Source organism: Dasypus novemcinctus, chromosome 4, assembly GCF_030445035.2.
Source record: "Dasypus novemcinctus isolate mDasNov1 chromosome 4, mDasNov1.1.hap2, whole genome shotgun sequence".
NCBI classification, from domain to species: domain Eukaryota; kingdom Metazoa; phylum Chordata; class Mammalia; order Cingulata; family Dasypodidae; genus Dasypus; species Dasypus novemcinctus.
The window spans coordinates 154,227,695-154,247,472 of NC_080676.1; the positions used below are offsets into that span (position 1 = coordinate 154,227,695).

The following is a 19,778-nucleotide window of genomic DNA, read 5'->3' on the forward strand; positions in this document are numbered from 1 at the left end:
ATTGACAGACAGAAATTGGTTTTTAAGGAATTGGCTCATATGATTTCAAAGGTTGGCAAGTCCAAAATCTATAGGGAAAATGGACAGGCTGTATTTTATGGCAGAATTTCTTCTTTGCTGGAAAACCTCAGTATTTGCTCTTAAGGCTTTCAACTCATTGGATGAGGCTCAACCACATTATCGAGGATGAACTTAAAGTTAACTGATTGCAGTTGTTAATTATATTTGCAGAATACCTTCACAGCAACATCTGGGCCAGTGTTTGACCAACCTGGACACCATATTCTAGCCAGGTTGACACATGAAAGTAACCACCACACTAGCCTTTAATTTTAACTAGCTTATTTAGTGGAAGTTGCTTTGAATCTGTGAAGGTACGGTAGCTGTTATTGTTTATGAATTCCAGAAATAGATATTGGATTATGTTTGTGAACTGGTCTGTTCCTCTGGGCTTATTAGATTGGATTGGATTCAGAGGTTTCACTTTTACTTGATTGAGTTGTGATTTGGGTTTTGATTGGGCCGTGCCAGTGGGACGTCGAGTCCCCACCCCCTTGGCAGGTGGGGACTCACAGAAAAACTGCACGACACAGGAGGAGGTTAGCATTTTAAAGCTGGAGCCTGGGAAGTAAGCACACAGAGAAGGGGATATGTGAGGGAAGAAAGAAGGCTCCATTAGACATGGCAGAGGCCCCAGGAAGAAAGATGCGCCATTAGCCTGATAGTCTATAGTTGACTTTGTGTGAAGAACAGAGCAGCTGAGCCCTAGGAGAGAGGTGAGACTTGTCCCAGCCTACAACTGATATTGGAAGAAGGTAGGACCACGGAGACTTAAGAGGAAGAGAAAGCCTGAACTCTTGGAGTTGTCCGCAGCCATCTTGCTCCAACATGTGGCAACACACTTCAGTGAGGGAAGTGACTTATGTTTTATGGCCTGGTAACTGTAACCTTCTACCCCAAATAAATACCCTTTATAAATGCCAACAGATTTTTGGTACTTTGCATCAGCACCCCTTTGGCTGACTAATACAGTTCCTTTAGCCAGCATTTAGTTAGGACCCATGTGTTGAAAATGGTGAAGGGGTGTTTTGGCTTTCTTTTGACCTCTTTCCAAGGTGGCATTCCTCCAGAATAGAGGCAGGGTCAAATGGCCAGAGTCATCCATTTCCTCTTTTACTCTTAAACATGGGGGTCAGTAATTCTTCCTTTAACATTTAATTTGTTTTCTCCTATTCCATTCTGCTATAGATATTTATCCTCTGAAAATACCGATCATTTATTTTATTTTCAGGAAGCTGTGGCCTCTCTGCCCAGAGGGTTTCACAGTCACTTAAGTAAACTTCCATCTGCACCAGGTGATCTGGGATTTCTGATCCTGGCACTCTGCTAATCAATCCATAGCCCTTCCCTTAGGCTCCTCTCCTGCCTTTGTTCACCTTGTTTTCATCTCATCAACATTCTCAGTAAGCTATTTTTTGAGAGGATAAACTGGGAAGTGGATGTGGCTCAAGTGATAGGGCTTCTGCCTCCTATATGGGAAGATCCGAGTTTGATCCCTAGGGCCTCCTGGTAAAAAAAAAAAAAGAGAGAGAAAGCATGCCTACGTGGTGAGCCAGTGCCCATACAGTGAGACAGGGGTCCACACAGTGAGCCAAGTGCCCATGTGAGTGCCCTTGTGGTGAGCAGAGTGCCCGCATGGTGAGCTGAGTGCCTGCACAAGTGCCCATGTGGCGAGCCAATGTCCATGTGGCGAGCTGAGTGCTTGTGCAGTGAACCAAGTGCCTGCACAGTGAGCCAGTACCTGCACAAGTGAGTCATGCAGCAAGATGATGACACAACAATAGAGAGACAAAGAGGAGAGTCAGGTGAAGCACAGCAGAGACCAGGAACTGAGGTGGCGCAGGTGACAGGGAACTTCTCTCCACATCAGAGGTCCTCATGATTGAATTCCAGTGAATCCTAGAGTAAACGAGAAGAGAAGACAAAAAGAGAAATAGGTACAGAAGATCACAGCGAATGGACACAGATGGGGGGTGGGAAGTGGAGGGGAAAAAGTAAAAATCAAATCACATAAAAAAAGAGGTTAAATCATCAAGAAATATTGGGGGAAGTGGATGTGGCTCAAATGATTAGGCCTCTCCCTACCATATGGGAGGACCCAGGTTTGATCCCTGGGGCCTCCTGGTGAAAAAAGAATAAGAGAAAGTGTGCCTGTGTGGTGAGCCGAGTGCCCTTGTGGGTGCCTGTGCGGTAAGCTGACTGCCCACGTGATGAGCCGAGTGCCCACATGAGTGCCCCTGCTCGAGCTGACAGCCCACATGATAAGCTGAGCACCCGCGTGAGTGCCCGCATGGTGAGCCAGTGCTTGCGTGATAAGTCAAGTGCCGCATGAGTGCCTGCATAGTGACCCAAGTGCCTGTGTGGTGAGCTGGGTGCCCATGTGAGTGCCTGTGTGGTGAGTCAGTGCCTGCCCAAGTGAGTCACACAGCAGGATAATGACACAACAGCAACAACAAAAAAGAGAGATAAAGGGGAGAATCAAGATGAAGCACAGCAGAGAATAGGAACTGAGGTGGCACAGTTGATAGGGAACCTTCCTACACATCAGGGATCCCCAGAATTGAATCCCAGTGAATCCTAGAGGAGAAAGACGAGAAGAGAAGACAAAAAGAGAAATAAATACAGAAGATCACACAGCAAGTGGATACAGACAGCAAAAACAGCAGGGTGGGGGAGGGGGAGGGGAAAGGAAGGAATAAATAAATATATATATTTTTTAAAGAAATATTGGGATGTAAGAGATTTGCAAGTACATGGTTCTAATCAAGTTTGCCTAAGTTTATTTGAAGATCTGGCCTTTGCTAATATTTCTAGTTCGATCTCTCAGCTCAACCCAGGGTAATTTTTTCTTACAGTTCTTTTGGCTAGTTTAGAACAAAATAATTTATTACTTTTATTATTGTTTCCTAATTAATATTAACCATAATCTGACCATGCTTTTCACAGTGTACCTTTACATGTAGTATTTTGATTACCACAATAACCTAAAAGTAGACAGAAATTATTAGCCTTGTTTTATAAATGAGAGAACTGAGATCCCAAGAAGCTTAACAATTTGTTTAAGACCATATTTTTGACTATAGGGTAGAGCCTGTCCAAATCTATGGTTTTCCTAATGACTCCAGGTTTCCTTATTGCCTTTTTTTTCTCTCCCTACCTTCATTATATGAGTGACATGGAGCGTCACTCTTTCAGTCTGCATTGTGTTAAAGCAAACGTTAACATAAGTGTAGAATTGAGACTGGCTGGGGGTGAGCAATCATTTTGTTCAATTCCTCTGTATTAAAGAAGAGGAAAATAGGTTGTAGTGACATATGATCGCCTAAGGGCACCCAAATTCTCTGAGTATGCCTGGTACTGTCTTCCCTCTTCCCTCAATGTGTTTGCATACAGTACAATTCTTCTTTTACTCCGCACCCAGTTATTTCAGGTGGAGGTTATTTTTCTTTTGTTTCATTTCTGTTTTGCTTGAGTCTCTGGTTTTACTGGGTTGTTTATTGTATACATTCAGGTATGTTTTCAACCACCACTATGTTTTCTGTTTGCCAGGGAACAGTCATGGCTCCTGCTGCCATGAAGTTTATTTTCAAGCTGGGGAAAGTGTAGTTATAAATAAATAATTCCAGTTAGGAGTAATTGTAGTCAATTCAGTAAAACAATGAGAAAAATTGATCTGTGTGAAGACCTAGAAGGGAGCCTTCCTGCCAAAAGGAAGAGTAATTGCAAAGATCCTAAGGCAAAACCAGCTTGGCATATTGAGGAACAAAATTAGAGCATTGTTACTGAAGCACTGGTAGGCCATAAGGTCAGAGGGGTAAGGCAGGAGCCGGATGCTTTAGGGCCTGAAAAAAACATGCTGAGGAGTTTAGATTTCTTTTTTGAATGCCACAGAGAACTTTTAATTTGGGGAGTGACATGGTTGATAGACCACTTTAAAAAGTAATGTGTTGCCTGGAGATTGACTTGCAGGACAAGAGTGGAGTCAGGGAGATTAGTTTGGAGGTTTTTGCCATGGGCAAGAAGTAATGGTGACTTACGTGTAGGTGGTGGTAATCAGTGTGGAGGACAGAATTGGATTTCATTATATTCAGTATTTTGGAGGAAGATTAAAAAGAAGTTGCTTGGGAAGTGGACTTGGTCCAGTGGTTAGGGCATCCCTCTACCACATGGGAGGTCTGCGGTTCAAACCCTGGGCCTCCTTGACCCGTGTGCTGCTGGCCCACGTGCAGTGCTGATGCGCCTAAGGAGTGCCCTGTCATGCAGGGGTGTCCCCTGCGTGGGGCAGCCCCACGTGCAAGGAGTGCGCCCCATAAGGAGAGCCGCCCAGCACGAAAGAAAGTGCAGCCTGCCCAGGAATGGTGCCACACACACGGAGAGCGGACACAGCAAGATGACACAACAACAACAACAAAAAAGAAACACAGATTCCCATGCCACTGACAACAGAAGTGGACAAAGAAGAACATGCAGCAAATAGACACAGAGAACAGACAACTGGGCGGGGGGAGAGGGGGGAGATGGGGAGAGAAATAAATAAATAAAATCTTTAAAAAAAAAAGAAGTTGCTGATGGATTAGAAATAAGAGACAAAGAAAAGAGAATTAAAGTTTTTCATCTGAATTACTAGGTAGATGGTATGACCATTTACTAAAATGGGAATAACTGGAGGAGAAACAGTTTTGGAGGGGAAAATCAAAAGTTTTGGTCATGTTACATTTGAGGTGTTTAGCAGATTTCCAAGGTGAGATATAGATGAATATGTACGTCTGGAGCTCTTAGGAGGGATTGCTCAGCTATGGGAGATAAAAATTTGGGAGTTTGAATATGGATGCCGTTTAAAGCCCAGGGTCCAGATAAGATATCTTAGGGAGAAAGTATAGCCAAAGAAGAGCAGTAGACCTAGGACCAAGCCTTAGTTTGCTGTGACATTTAAAGATCTGGTAAAAGAGAAGCAGCCAGGAATAGAGAATGAGTAAAATGAGTGGCTTATTAAGTGAGAAGAGGTTGGTGCCCTAGAAACCAAAAAAAAATGCTTTAAAAAGGAAGGAGTGCTCTACTATTGTAGTTGCTTCTAAGGGATGGAGTAAGAATAGGGCTGAAAAATGATAATTGGGTTTGACAAGGTGAGCTTGTCAGTGACATTGCCAAACAGTTTCAGTGGGAGTTTTAGTTTCTAAAGGCTGCCAATGCTGTATACCAGAAATGGTTGGCTTTTATAATGGGAATTTATTAGGTTAAAAGCTTACAGTTCTGAGGCTGTGAAAATGTCCAAATCAAGGCATCACCAGAGATGCTGTCTCACTGAAGGTAGGCTGCTCGTGCTCCTGGACTCCTGCCACGCTGTAAGGCACAGTAGTGGCTCTGCCTTCCCCACAAGCTTACTTTTTCCCGGAGCTCAGCTGTGGGCGATCAGGCCTATGGCTCATCTCTTCCGCTTCTAGCTGAGCCCTGGACCTAGCTTCTGTGGCCCGGGAGGTGGGGGGTGAGGGGTGGGGGTAGAGGGCGGGGCTCTTTCTCTGTTTTCTGCTGATTCTAGCCTCCAGCCTCTAGGAACTTTCCTTCTGTCTCTGAGGCTTTTTTCCTGTGTCTGTGGCTTTTTAGTTCTCTATTTATGTGGGACTCCAGCAAGACGATTAAGACCCACCCTGAATGAGGTGGGTCACATCCTAAGTTAAGAGCCTCCTTGCCACAGCATAAAAGTAAAACAGGGCAGATTAGAAAAGAATGAAAGAGATTTAAGAGTCAGTAATAATTAAGAAAATATCCTATTTGTCAAAAGATTCTTCTTAGGATGGGTCTACACCCCACGGATGGATTAACTTTAAGAACATACTTTTCTGGGGTCCACACAGCTTTCACACCATCATAGAGCAGTAAGGACAAAAGCTTGATTGGAGGCTTAGAAGAGAGGAAAGAGTCTAACTGTAAGGTGAGACAAAGCTGGAAAAGCATATAAGCTTCGTGGAGGTGTGTTTAAGATGGGAAGTACTCCCTCCTTTCTGTAGAGGAGTGATGGGAAACTTGATTCAGGAGAGAAGGGAGAATTTCGAGGATTAAGACTGCATAGGCAAGAAAGCATGGCATCCAGAACACAGCTTTCAGTAGGTATAGAAAAGCATTTGTTCAGAAAAGGTAGTCAGTTGTTAAAAGGGTGATAGTCTTTATAGTGGTCATGTAAAAGCTGAGTGTCACTTGGAATAGAAAAATGATGATCCAACAGAATAATTACAATGATTGTATTACCATTTGCCTTTCTAAAGATTTCACAAATATGGAAGCAACAAGATGCTTCGCCTACTGAGTTTCTCTTCTAGGACATTTCCCCACACTGAGAAGTGACTGAGAGTAGAAACAAAATTAGCAGAACTGAGACACAGAGACAAAGAAAAGAGAAGGTCCATACCACGTGGGAGAGGAGAATGGAGACAGGAAATGCCAGAAAGCAAGGCTCACATAAAAATGAGCAGTAGAAAAGTATCAAACCAGGTCAAGTTCCACACAAAGTTCTTAATAGAAAAAAGAAAATAAAGAGCTGAGTAACGCTTTCCATGGACAGTAAAGCACACCAGCAACCTACTATTTCAAATCAAGGCAAAAGATACTAAGGCACTGATACAAACCATGAAAGACCAGCATCAATGGGAATTTTTAAATCTCAGAAATAAGGTGATAAAACTTAGGAAAGAATTAGAAATAAAAGAAAAATTCATTTCAGAGGAAGAGTAAACTAGAAACAACATAAAAATAAAACAAAAGAAATACCTTCTGAAGAGAAATAGGTGAAAAGAGGAAGATTTTTTAAAATATAAATTAAAAATGAGAAAAGATTTGAGAAAAAAATGAAAAATATTGATGGTAAAAAGGATTGAATATGTGGTTAATAAGCATTCCCAAAGAATAAAAGAAAACCAAAGCAAGGAATGGAAAAAATGCTAACAACTAATTCATATAAGAGGGTATGGATTTTTTTCTTTTGGAGTAATGAAAATATCCTGAAATGGACTGAACTGATGATAGCACAACTCTGTGATGAAACTGTGAGCCACTGAGGGTACACTTTGGGTAGCTTGTTACAGGTATAACATAGTGAACAATGGACTGTGGTTAACAGTACAAATATGAGAACTCTCATGAACTATAACAAATATACAATACTAATACATTGTGTCAATAATAGGATGGTTTGTGGGAAAATATAGCAAATATAATAAACTATGAACTAGATAGCAATAATATGATGGTGTTCTTTCATTAATTGCAACACGTGACATAACAACGTAAGGTGTTGGTCGTGGTGCATTGTATGGAAATCCTACATGGTATGCATAATTGTTTTGTAAATGTACAACTTCTCAAACGAAATAAAACAAAAAACCAAAAAACTACAAAAACGAATTCAAGACAACTTTGTTGAAATGAAAGATTTGAAACTATATTTGAAAAAATATGCCACATACCTGAAAGTACGGACATGTAAAAACAATGCTGAGATATATTCTGGTTAAAGAAGAAATTATTTGAGTATATAGAGAAAGAAGAATTATTTAGGCCTGTAGGAAAAGAAAACACACCATTTATAAAAGAAAGAAGAGTAGATTATCTTCTGACTTTTTGACAATTCTTTATGCTAAAAAAGAAAATGGAATATCTTTTTTTAAAATTTTTAAAGATTTATTTTTTATTTACTTCTCTTCCCTCTTCCCCCACCCCATTTGTCTCCTCTCTGTGCCCATTCACTGCGTGTTCTTCTGTGACCACTTCTATTCTTGTCAGCGGCACCAGGATTCTGTGTTTCTAATTTTCTTTGCGTCATCTTGTTGTGTCAGCTCTCCGTGTGTGCGGTGCCATTCTTGGGCAGGCTGCACTTTCTTTTTTTGCACTGGGCAGCTCTCCTTACGGGGCGTACTCCTTGCATATGGGGCTCCTCTACTCAGGGGACACCCCTGTGTGGCCCGGCACTCCTTGTGTGCATCAGCACTGCGCATGGGCCAGCTCCACACGGGTCAAGGATGCCCGGGGTTTGAACCATGGACCTCCCATGTGGTAGGCAGACGCCCTATCCATTGGGCCAAGTCCACTTCCCTGGAATATCTTATTTAGGATTCCCAAGGGAAAAAGTATAAGCCACAGATTTTGTATCTAGAAAAATGACTTTCAAGTATAAACAGCATAGACAAACTTATCAATCTGTAAGGACTCAGGTAATATTGTTCACTTTAGCCTTTCTTGTAGAATCTACTAGAGAATGAACTTCGGGCAACCAAAAAGACTAGAGATACCTTAGCAGAAGTCCTGGTGTGCCATTAATTATATAGTTACCTGTAGAACTAAGACCAAATTAAGCCTAAGAGGGAAAGAGTATAGAATGTAATTCCTATGTGCACATATGGGTGGGGGGAGAATATGCAAAATGACATGGATTAATGGTTTTTTGGAATCATATTGGTAGTAGTATTAGTGTTGATTTTCTGAAACTATAGTGTCTGTAATAACGTGATTTAAAAAGGAGTAATTATGGAATATTCTAATTCTGTCATTCTTAGAAACTTTGAAAATTCAGATTCTCAGTATGGAAGAAAGGAGATACAAATGTAGTAGAGAATGTTAACTGTTAACCAAAAGTTCTGTAGTCTCAGATTTGAGTGTTGGACATACCATGATGAACTCAGGGTTTTCTCTCTTTCTCTTTGTTTCTCTATTTTTCTGTCTCCCAGCTCTGTCCACTGAAAAGACCTAGAAAGAACGACTGATCCCAGTATCAGTGAGCATCCCTAGTGCCCAGACTGTGGTCTTGAAATGCCATTTCTACCAAAAGAACCCAGAGTTTGAAATGGTTGATTGCAGGTCTGGGATGAACTAAAAGAACTCATATTGTAATATGTGACTGCAAGGAAACTATCAAAGCATAGTATTGTAAAGTCAGAAGGCCTTTTGAGCCAACCTGGAGAGTCCGCCATTGGTCAAAGATGGAACAATTTGAGCTTGAGTAATGATAATAAGTGCAATAGATTAAAATACCCAAAATATGTTTAAATCTATGACTTAACAACAAAATATGCATTAGAAAAGAATTCATCTGAGGAGTATGATACAGAAGTAATTTGTCATCTTGAAAACAGGTGAACAGAAAGAATCAAGCATTTATCATGCCTGTCCTGTATGAACTGTACTAGTGAATAACCAATTAGTAGATGAGGGAAAGTGCCTCTCTTTATAGAAATATTCCAGTTAATAAATGACAGAGATGGTAGGATTATAAATCACTACTTAATAACTTTCAGTGAATTTATAAATATAGGCAGTTAAGCACCAGTGGTCTCTGAAATCACAGAGACATCCAGACATTGTTTCTCCTGTACTCTTGCCAAAAAGTTCAAACCTGAGACTGACTCAGTCTTTGGGTCTGGCTGCAGATTTGCAGAAAATACAGGAAAATGTTGAACCATGAAGAATGCACTCAGAATCTAGACTGAGAAACTCTACAGGCTGTATGACTTGGGTCTTTCAACAGATAAATTGTAAGGAGAAAAAAACAATGTAAAAGGGCATATAGATTTTTTTAAAAAATCTAAAAGACATGTGAATTTGGGATTTCCAGCCATAACTGAATGAAATCAGCAAATCCTTTCCCCTAAGGACAGCTATAAAACTGGACAGAACTGACAAAAATGACCGTTTCCTTTTTCTGTAAATCAACCAAAGGTATATAATGATAAGACGCATTTATGCTCAACAAACTTTTGAACTTCAGATATGGACAGAAGAGTGGATGTCATGGCGTTCTTGCCTAGGGATGTTCCTATTGCCCAATCCCCCTCAGTGTGGAGTTTATGCTAGCGTGGGTGGGCTGTGAGGACCAGTAAGGGAACTTACTTGATTTTGAGAGGTGGTGATGCCCATTCCCAAAGCTTTGTCAGTGGAAGTGATGATCTGGGCAGCAGGTGAGCAGGTAGGGTCAGTGGCTCAATTAGCCTGAGGTCGTAGTCATGGTTACAGCAACTGTATTACTGGCTAAGCCTGGTCACATGTGCTGCTCAGACTAGGGAGGTCCTAAGCTAGCTACAAATTCCTGGCCAACTCTCAGGCTGTGCATACATGCAGGGGAGATGTAAAAGGACACTGCAGAATATAAAAGTTGGGATAGACTTAAAATGGCCTGAGCTTTGAATACATTTCCCTGCTAACATATGAAATGATTGGTAGAGAAAGAATCTTTACTGACTTTTGAAGCATTTGAGCACAACCATTGTCCAATAATTGGTTAACTACTATGCTACACATATACATGAGCAACTGCTAGGAAGCCAGTCTTAAAAATAAAAACAAGAATTAAAAAAAAAGACAACCAACTTTGCAGAACCATTATGGTTGTGCACTGTGAGGGACACAGATTTTTCAGATATAGACTAGGCATGATACTAAAGCAAAAAAGAACCATCAGGGGTAAAACTGAGAACCAGAGTTACTATAACATACACTCAGCCAACCATGTGCTGATGCAAAGTACCAGAAATCTCTTGTTTTGTTTTGTTTTTTAATTTATTGAAGTATATCACTCATACGTAAATATACATAATACATAAACAATAAGTATATAGTAATAGTTGTGCACTTACAAAACAGACATATATAACATCATACAGGACTCTCATACCTCACTCTACCACCAATACCTGGCATTGTTAAACATTTTTAATGAATGATTATAGAGCATTGTCTAACTATTACTCCTAACCAAAGTGTTTTTCTTCCAACTCACCCTATTATTATTATTATCTTTCTATCTTTTATATATGAACATATAAACATATATGAACACATAAATAATAAGTGTATAGTAAAAGTTGTGAACTTAAAAAGCAAACATGCATAACATCATACAAGAGCCCCATACATCAACCCTCCACCAACACCTTGCATTACCATGAGATATTTGTTACAGATTATAAAAGAATGTTGGCAAAATCTTACTTCTAATTATAGTCCTTATATTTGGTGTATTTTTCCCCCAACCCACCCTTTTGTTTTTAAAATAGATTTTTATGACAGAAGTTGTAAACTTATAAAACAATCATGCACATGTGCAGAATCCCCAACAACATCCCTCCATCAACACACCACACTGTAGTGGAACATTTGTTACAGATAAGATAGTATCATCTGATTGTTACCACGTCCGTAGTGTACATTTGGCACACATTTTCCATTATCAACACAGTACATCTTTGACATAGATGCAAGAATATTGTATTTTTACTGCCAACCACAGTCCATAGGTCACTCCAGTTGTATCTTTCCCATGCTTCTCTGCATTCCCACCACCCTACAATAGTGATGTACATTTGCTGTAGCTCACAAAGGACCCTCTTGCATCTGTACCATCAACCACAATTCTCATCCACCTCTGGGTTTACTGTGCTATTCAATTCCTAGATTATTCTCTAGCATTATGTCAATTGGCATTTACATACCTAGATTACCATATTCAGCCACATCCCCATTTATAAACTAGCTGTTACTCACTAGGTGTTACCATCCATTCTATGCATTTCTACACTTTTACAGTGAAGCTAATGAAAACTTCTACATACATTAAACATCAGTAGTCCAACCTCAGTCCTCCTCTTATCTCCTTTAAGAATCCACCACCTACCACCAGATCTTGAAGCTATTTTCCTACAATTTCTTCTAGAAGCTTTATGATTATTGCTTTTATTTTTAGGTTTTTGATCGATTTTGAGTTAATTTTTGGATAAGGTGTGAGATAGGGGTCCTCTTTCCTTCTTTTGGCTACAGATATCCAGTTCTTTCAGCACTGTTTGTTGAATGGACTCTTCTGCCTGAGCTATGTGGGTTTGACAGGCTATTAAAAAATCATTTGACTATACATGTGAGGGTCTGTTTCTGAACCATCACTTTGGTTCCATCGGTCTGTGTGTCTGTCTTTATGCCAGTACCATGCTGTTTTTACCACTATCACTAGGTAATATAATTTAAACTCTAGAGAGAAGAGTTCGCTTTTCCTTTTTAAGATGTTTCTGGCTATTCATGGCCCCTTACCCTTCCGAATAAATTCGATAATTGTGTTTTTACTTTTTAAAAAAACGGTGGACTTTTTATTGGGATTGCATTGAATCTGTATACCAATTTGAGTAGAATTGACGTCTTAATGATAGTCTTCCAAACCATGAGCATAGAATGTTCTTCCAGTTATTTAATCCAGTTATTTTTTATTTTTTTTAAACATTGAGTTTCAGTTTTCTGAATACAAGTGCTTTACACCATTGGTTAAGTTTATTCCTGACTATTCAAATTTTATCTGTCATATTTTATTTTTACCACTCTTTTGACACTTTTGGTTACTTTTATTGATATAATCTTCGTTTCTAGACTCTCTTCTAGGACTCTCTCTCCTTTCTTTTCTTTTTAGGCTCTAGCATACCCTTTAGAATTTCCTGAAAATCTGGTCTCTTGGTCAGAAATTCTCTCAGTTTCTGTTTATCTGTGAATATTCTAAACTTTTCCTCATTTTTGAAATACAACATTGCTGGATATAAGATTGTTGACTGGAAATATATCACACTACTGTCCTCTCTCCTCCATGGTTTCTGGTAAGAAATCAGCACTTAATCTTATTGGGTATCCCTTATATGTTAGGCGTTGCTTTTCTCTTGCTGTTCTCAGAATTCTCTCTCTGTCTTTGGCATTTGACATTATGATTAGTATGTGTCTCAGAGTTGGTATGTTCGGATTTTTTCAGATGATAGTATGTTGTGCTTCTTGGACATGGATATCTATGTCCTTTCATAGGGTTGGGAAATTTTCTACCATTATTTCTTCAAATATTCCTTCTGCCCCTTTTCCCTCCTCTTGTCCTTCTGGGACACCCTTGACACATATGTTTACACATTGTTTGCTGTCACTTAGTTCCCTGAGACCTTGTTCAATTTTTTCCATTCTTTTCTTCATCTGTTCTTTTGTATGTTCACTTTCAGGGGCCATTTCTTCAAGTTCACCAATTCTTTCTTTTGCCTCTTCAAATCTGCTATTATATGATTCTAGTGTGTTTTTTAAAAATTTCATTTATTGCTCCTTTTATTCCCATAAGATTACTTTTTTTTTTTTTAAGATCTACTATTTTTCTATGTATGCTTTCAAATTCTTCTTTGTGCTCATCCAATGTCTCTTTATAATTTAATTTTTCAATTAGAACATTACATTAAAAAAACGTAAGGGGTTCCCCTGTAACCCACACCCTACTCCCCCACCCCAGTCATTTTTGTAAATTGTATTTTTTTTGAAGATACATACATCACAATAAAGGTTACATTATAAAAAACATAAGAGGTTCCTGTATACCCTCCATTCCCCTACCCCACTCCTCCCACACCAACAACCTTCCCCATCATTGTGGCACACTCATTGCAGCTCGGTGAATACATTTTGGAGCACTGCTGCACCACATGGATAATAGTTTACTCTGTAGTTCACACTCTCCCCTGGTACATTCAGTGGATTATGGTAGGATATATAATGTCCAGCATCTGACCCTGCAATATCATTTGGGACAATCCCAAAGTCCCAAAAATGCCCCCTCATCACATCTCTTCTTCTCACTCCCTGCCCTCAGCAACTACTGTGGCCACTTTCTCCACCTCAATGCTACAATTTCTTCTATTACTAGTCACAATAATTTTATAGTAGAATATCAGTCAGTCAACTCGAATCCATATTTTATTCCTCCATCCTGTGGGCCCTGGGATGGTGATGTCCTCTTCACCTCTATATCGAGAGGGGGCTTAGATTCCACAGTGATGGATGCAGTTCTCTTGCTTGCAGTTGTACCAATGTCTTCTTAATATCCTTAATCTCTTTAGCCATCTCATTGAATTTATTAAGGAGATTCGTTTGAAATCTATGATTAGTTGTCTCAATTCCTTTATGTCATCTGGAGGCTTACCTTGTTCATTTAACTTGGTCATGTCTTCCTGTTTCTTGGTGTGGATTGTAATTTTTTGTTGGTATCTTGACATCTGGCTTACTAGAGTATTTATTCTGGATGCAGTTTTTCTCTTTAGTTTAGGGCTTCCTGCTCTTTCTCCCTTGCTGGTTGTGCAGTAGGAGCCAAGCAAGTAGTTGGTGCTATAACCTGTGGAGGCTCAAACTGCCTTCATTTCCCCAGGGACTGATGAAGCTTCTCCTACTTTTCTCCTTTGCCAGGGGTTGGGACTGAGTCACAGCTGTGTGGAATAATTCAAGACATACAGGTCTAGATGTAGTTGCCCAGAGAGACTGATGAAGCTTCACATCCCTTTTTCCCCTGCCTTGGGCGGTGATGGAGCTACAGATGTGGGAAGCAATCTAAGCAGTGTCAGTCCAAGATGACCTCAGTTGCTGCAGTAGACTTCTCATTACCCAGTCTGTGCCAGCCAAATGTACCTGTAGTTACCTGCATGGGCTGGTGCAGTGCCTTCCAGCCTCTTCCTTGCCAGAGGAGGGACTGAAGCCTAGGCTAGGGCTGAAAGAAACCAATTCCTACTGTCACTGTGATTTTCGATCTGCCTGGCTTCCCCTCCTGCTTGGGGCAGAGTCAAAATGGCAACTATCAGCAACTCTTGGCCCCTTTCCTACTTAGACAGGTTCAAACTTCAGCTGTTCTTAGAGTTATACTTTAGTCAGCCAAATTTACTAATCAATTGCTGAAATCGGTAGCCAACCATCTCTTCCTCTCCTGTTTTTGGGAAATGGCGCTTCAAATGCCAGCCACAGAATAGCTCCTGGGGTGGCTTGCGTTGCCGAAGTAGGATGATCACTGGCCTCCATGGCTTGGCTGGTAATTTCCCAGAGAGGCTGGAGGTCCCTCAGCCTCCTCCCTGCCAGAGGTGAGGCTGGGGCTTAGGCTAGAGCTGCAATCTGATCTGGATGGAAAGAAGCCAGTCCCTACCAGCACTGTGATTTTCAGTCCACCCCATTTTGCCTCATGCCAGGCACAGAGTTAAGATGGTGGCTACTAGCCTCTTTCTGACGTGGACAGGTTCAAAGTTTAGTTGTTCTTAGGAGTATACTTAAGCCCACCGAATTTACTCATCAATAGCTGAAGCTGGTGCCCAGCTGACTCTTCCTCCCCTGTTTTCTGGGAAGTGAAGCTTTCAATTCTAGCCATGGAACAGCTCCCGAGGCAACTTGTGCCTCCAGTGGAGGATGGGCACTGACCTCCGTGGCATGGAGCACTCTACTTATGAATCTTCTCTGCAGAGGGGTAGTTTCTTCCTTTCATTCCTTGAAGGATATTTCAGGATGCTCTTCTCTTTTCCTGGAGCCCCCAGACAGGTGCTTTAGCTTGCTCCAGAAAGCTCTGGGTGTTTACTAAGTGCCCTGTAGGAGGAGCTGACTCTAGAAAGTCCTCACTCTGCCACCATCTTGCTGTCTGTTGGGTTTTTATAAAGGGTTATTTATTTGGGGTAGAAGCTTACAGTTACCAAGCCATAAGCATAATACTTCCCTCGCCAAGTCTCTTAACCACGTGTTGGGGCAAGTTGGCTGCCTGTCTTTGTGAGGGTTCTCCTTTCCTCTCCTTCTACAGCTCTGTGGTCTCAGCTTCTTCCTCTTTCAGCTGTAGGCAGGCACAAGACTCATCTTTCTCCTTGGGGCTCCTTTCTTTCTGCGCTCAGCTGCTCTGTTCTCTCCACAAGGTCAGCCCTTGACTCTCAGGCTCTCTCTCTTCCATGGCCTCTGCCGTGTCTATGAGGCCATCTCTATTCCTCTGTGTTCTCCTGTGTGTTTCCTTCCTGGGGTTCCAGTATCAAAATTCTAACTCACTCCTCTGCCATGTCATTTTCTTTGTGAGTCTCTGCTCACCAAGGGAGCAGGGATTCAACGTCCTACTGATGTGGTACAATCAAAACCCTAATTATAATTTAATCAAGTAAAAGTGATACCTCTGAAGTTAATACAATCTAATATGCCCAGAGGAACAGATCAGTTTATAAACATAATCCAATATCTATTTTTGGAATTCATAAATAATACCAAACTGTTACAAATAGTATCTAAAATATCCAGTTTTCAACTATAAATTTTTGACATTGTCAAAGAAATGGAAGTGTGACCCATATTCAGAAAAAGGAACAGTTAGTAGAACCTGACTCTTATCCAGATGTTGGATTTAACTAAAACATCAGGCTAGCAATTATAATTATGTTCAAAGAACTAATGAAACCATTTTTAAAGAATTAAAGTATGACAACAGTGAATCTACAAATAGCAATTCCCTCAAAAAGATAGGTATAACAAAGAAGAACAAAATGAAAATTTTAGAGTTAAAATATTTAATAAATGAAAAGTCCACCAGAGAGCTCAACAGGAGATTTGAGGTGACAGAAGCCGGAATCAGTGAATTTGAAGATGACTCAATAGAAAATATCCAATCTGAAAACAGAGCAACTGATTGGGAAAGAAAAAAAGAATTGTCTCAGAGACTTATGGGACAAAATCAAACGTACCAATCTGAAACATTGGTGGTCAGAAGGCTGTGAAATATTAAATGTGCTACCAGGAAAAAAACTGTCAATCCAGAATTCTATATCCAGCAAAATTGTCCTTTAAAAATGAAGGTGAAATGACGAGATAAACAAGACAAACAATGACTGAGAGAATTCGTTGCTAGCTGATCTTCTTTAAAAGAAATAATAGAGGAAAATTTTCAGAATGAAAGGAAATGATATCCATTGGTAAGTTGAATGGACCAAAAGAATAATGTTGAAAATGGTCATATGTGGATTAATATAAAAGATTCTATAAATACATTTTTCTCATTTCTTTTTCTAACTTCTTTAAAGGACTGTCTGAAGCAATAATTCTAACACTTTTGCTGGTTTCTATATGTATACAATATATAGTTAGTACACATATAGTATATATGCAATAATAACAGAGAAGGGGAAAGGAAATGCAGTATATTGTTGTAAAATTTGGATCTTTTACCAAAATTGAATTAGCATTAATCTGAAACAGATTATGATAAATTAACATCATATTTTAACCCTACAGCAACTACTTAGAAAATAACTTTTAAATAATAGTAAAAAAAATCAACAGAGGAACTTAAATGGTATAAAAAATGTATTTACTTAACATAAATGAAGGGAGTATTATTAGAACAGAACAAAAAGACAGGAGACATTAATTTTAGTTCTATCATTTTTTTTTCATTTATTAATTAGAATACTTCTAAAAGAGAAACTTCCCCTCATCAAATATTTGGTTACCCTGAGGTACAGTATATGTAGAAAAAGCAAGACAAATGCTTGATTTTACTCCCCTTTATTTAATTGTTTCCAAAATAGTTAATTGCCTAAAATACTTCTAAGGTGAACAATGAGGATTTTTTGTTTGTTTTTAAATATAATTATATGTACTCATGCATTTAATTAATTTGATGGTTTTCAGTTTATTGTAGTTAACATTCTTATTGTTGTTCATCTTTGGATGATCCCTCTTTAAGTTGGGTCTTGAGTCTTTTGATATGATCTTGGACATAATTTTTTATAATCTTAAAACTATTAACATGAAGCTGTTTTTTAAATGAGAATATATTATATCCAGAAAGTGATGATCGTCAAGCCATCCTGGGTTAAATATCACTGAATGTTAAAATGTGATTTGAATGTGCATTTTTTTGGGATTTTTTCCCCCCTCCTAGGTATAGGAGGTATCACCAGCATACCACCGCTTACAGCTGTTGCTTCTGTGCCAATGGGATCCATTCCAGTTGTTGGAATGTCTCCACCCCTAGTATCTTCAGTTCCAACGGCAGCAGTGCCTCCCATGGCTAACGGAGCCCCCCCAGTCATACAACCTCTGCCTGCATTTGCACATCCTGGTATGTGACCTATTGAAACCACAGGCTAATATTTTATGGCTTGTATTTTACTGGTCATGCGTGCTAAATTTCTGCCTTTATTCTACAGGAAAATATCCACTTTTTTCATTTACTTTCCCATGGATCTCAGCAGATTAAATGGGATGTTCTAGGGTAGAGGGAGAGAAAAGAGAATGGAATTATACATAGCTCTGGACAGAGGTGAATTCAACAGTATAATTTCCTCTCAAGTGCTTCATAAGAGCAACTGAAGTTTGAACAGTATTTGAACATTTTAAAATTTTCTTGTATCAGTTACCACTTTTATTCAGCTGCTAAGAGTTGCTAATAAGGAAGCGAATCCCTTGGGATTAGAATTATGTATTTATGTGTGTGTGTGTGTATGTGAGAGAGAGAGAGATGCTTGTTGAATTCAAGGAAAACTCTAAAAGGTTCCTGTTTTAGTATCATTTTGAGTCTTTATTCACAATCTTTTTTCCCAGTAGTTACAAGAAAAGCATAAACTGTTGATGGAGCTAGTCTTAATCTAACATCTTGATGAACTCATAAATATGAAAATTATTTTTTTAAAAGTACTTTGGATATATTCCAGTAAATTCAGTAGTGATGACAACATGGGTTTTAGCATTATATTTGAACCATTAATACTTTGCCTGTAGCCCTTTGGATATATTACATATGTCAGGATATCTCTATGTTATGACCAAAGCAACTAAATTACACTTTTTAAAACAAAATTTTCTTGTGGCATATAGTCCATCTTTCACATGTGACCATGACTGTGGAGATTTGATGGCAGCCAAGAAAGTTTTTTCGTTCTTTTTCCAGTGGTGTCAGTGAATTCCATGTACTGACTCTTGTTTTTCTCATGTGGCTACTGGCAAGTGTTGCAAGAAATCAGGGAAGGGTAAGGGGAATATGGCTAATGCTCATAGTTTTCCTTCTACTGCAAAGCTAACCAGCCTGGATAAGAATCAGATTCAAATGCTTACCCTCCCAAGCATCACATGTCATCTGGCCAAGACTGCAGCCTGTGATTTCTTGGCTCTCATTTCAAGAACTAGTACTTCAATTTTTTCTGTAGAGTTAAGAAAAAGTCATCTTTTGGTTTAAGCTATTAGCTCCTATCTATTGGAACAGATCCTGTAAAATGTGATAGTAAATGGTTAATGAAGAATAAAATTTTATGGATATGAACATTGCTAATTAATAAGGTGATTTTTTATAGGAAAGCAAATCTAGAAAAGTTTTTGGCAAGAGTGCAGCAAGTAAGGAAGGCATAAAGGAATAACTCTTATTTCAATCCAGGGTGATAAAAAGTAAGAGATTATTTCTGCCTCAGATTTAATGACTATGCATATTAATTTCTGTAGTTCGGAAAACTTTCTTAGCTGTGTAGGATTAAAATTATTTAATATTTATTTATTTTTACAGCAGCCACATTGCCAAAGAGTTCTTCCTTTAGTAGATCTGGTCCAGGGTCACAGTTAAACACTAAATTGCAGAAGGCACAATCATTTGACGTGGCTAGGTAAGTTTGCTTGTTTTTAAATGGGAGGCTAGATGAAAGCCCTTATCTATTATTTCATAAGGTTGCAAATTAATTAGCTATGTTCTTAGTTTTTTTCTTGTAGTTTGTAGAATGCTAATTATAATTTTCTTCATTTCAAATAAAGTTACTAGGGTTTTTTTTCCCCCAACTGTTATTCTTGCTTTTCATCATGGTTATAATTATTTTTTTTAAAACTATCAATAAGGTGAGGTTTGGAAGTACATAAAGTACAAATTTTAAAATACCAAACTAAATGGAAATGTCCCTGGCTATATCTTTTTATTA

At 39.2% G+C, this 19,778-nt stretch overlaps 1 protein-coding gene across 3 annotated transcripts in view; it reads left to right on the plus strand.

Annotated features, from left to right (window-relative positions):
• ITSN1 (intersectin 1) overlaps positions 1-19,778 on the plus strand; it is a 243,466-nt gene that overhangs the window by 80,415 nt on the left and 143,273 nt on the right. For all 3 annotated transcript variants that reach the window (XM_058296182.2, XM_058296184.2, XM_058296183.2), the window contains 2 exons: positions 17,762-17,941; positions 19,376-19,472. In XM_058296182.2, coding sequence (XP_058152165.1) covers positions 17,762-17,941; positions 19,376-19,472 — 277 coding nt within the window. The remainder of the gene's footprint in view (positions 1-17,761; positions 17,942-19,375; positions 19,473-19,778) is intronic.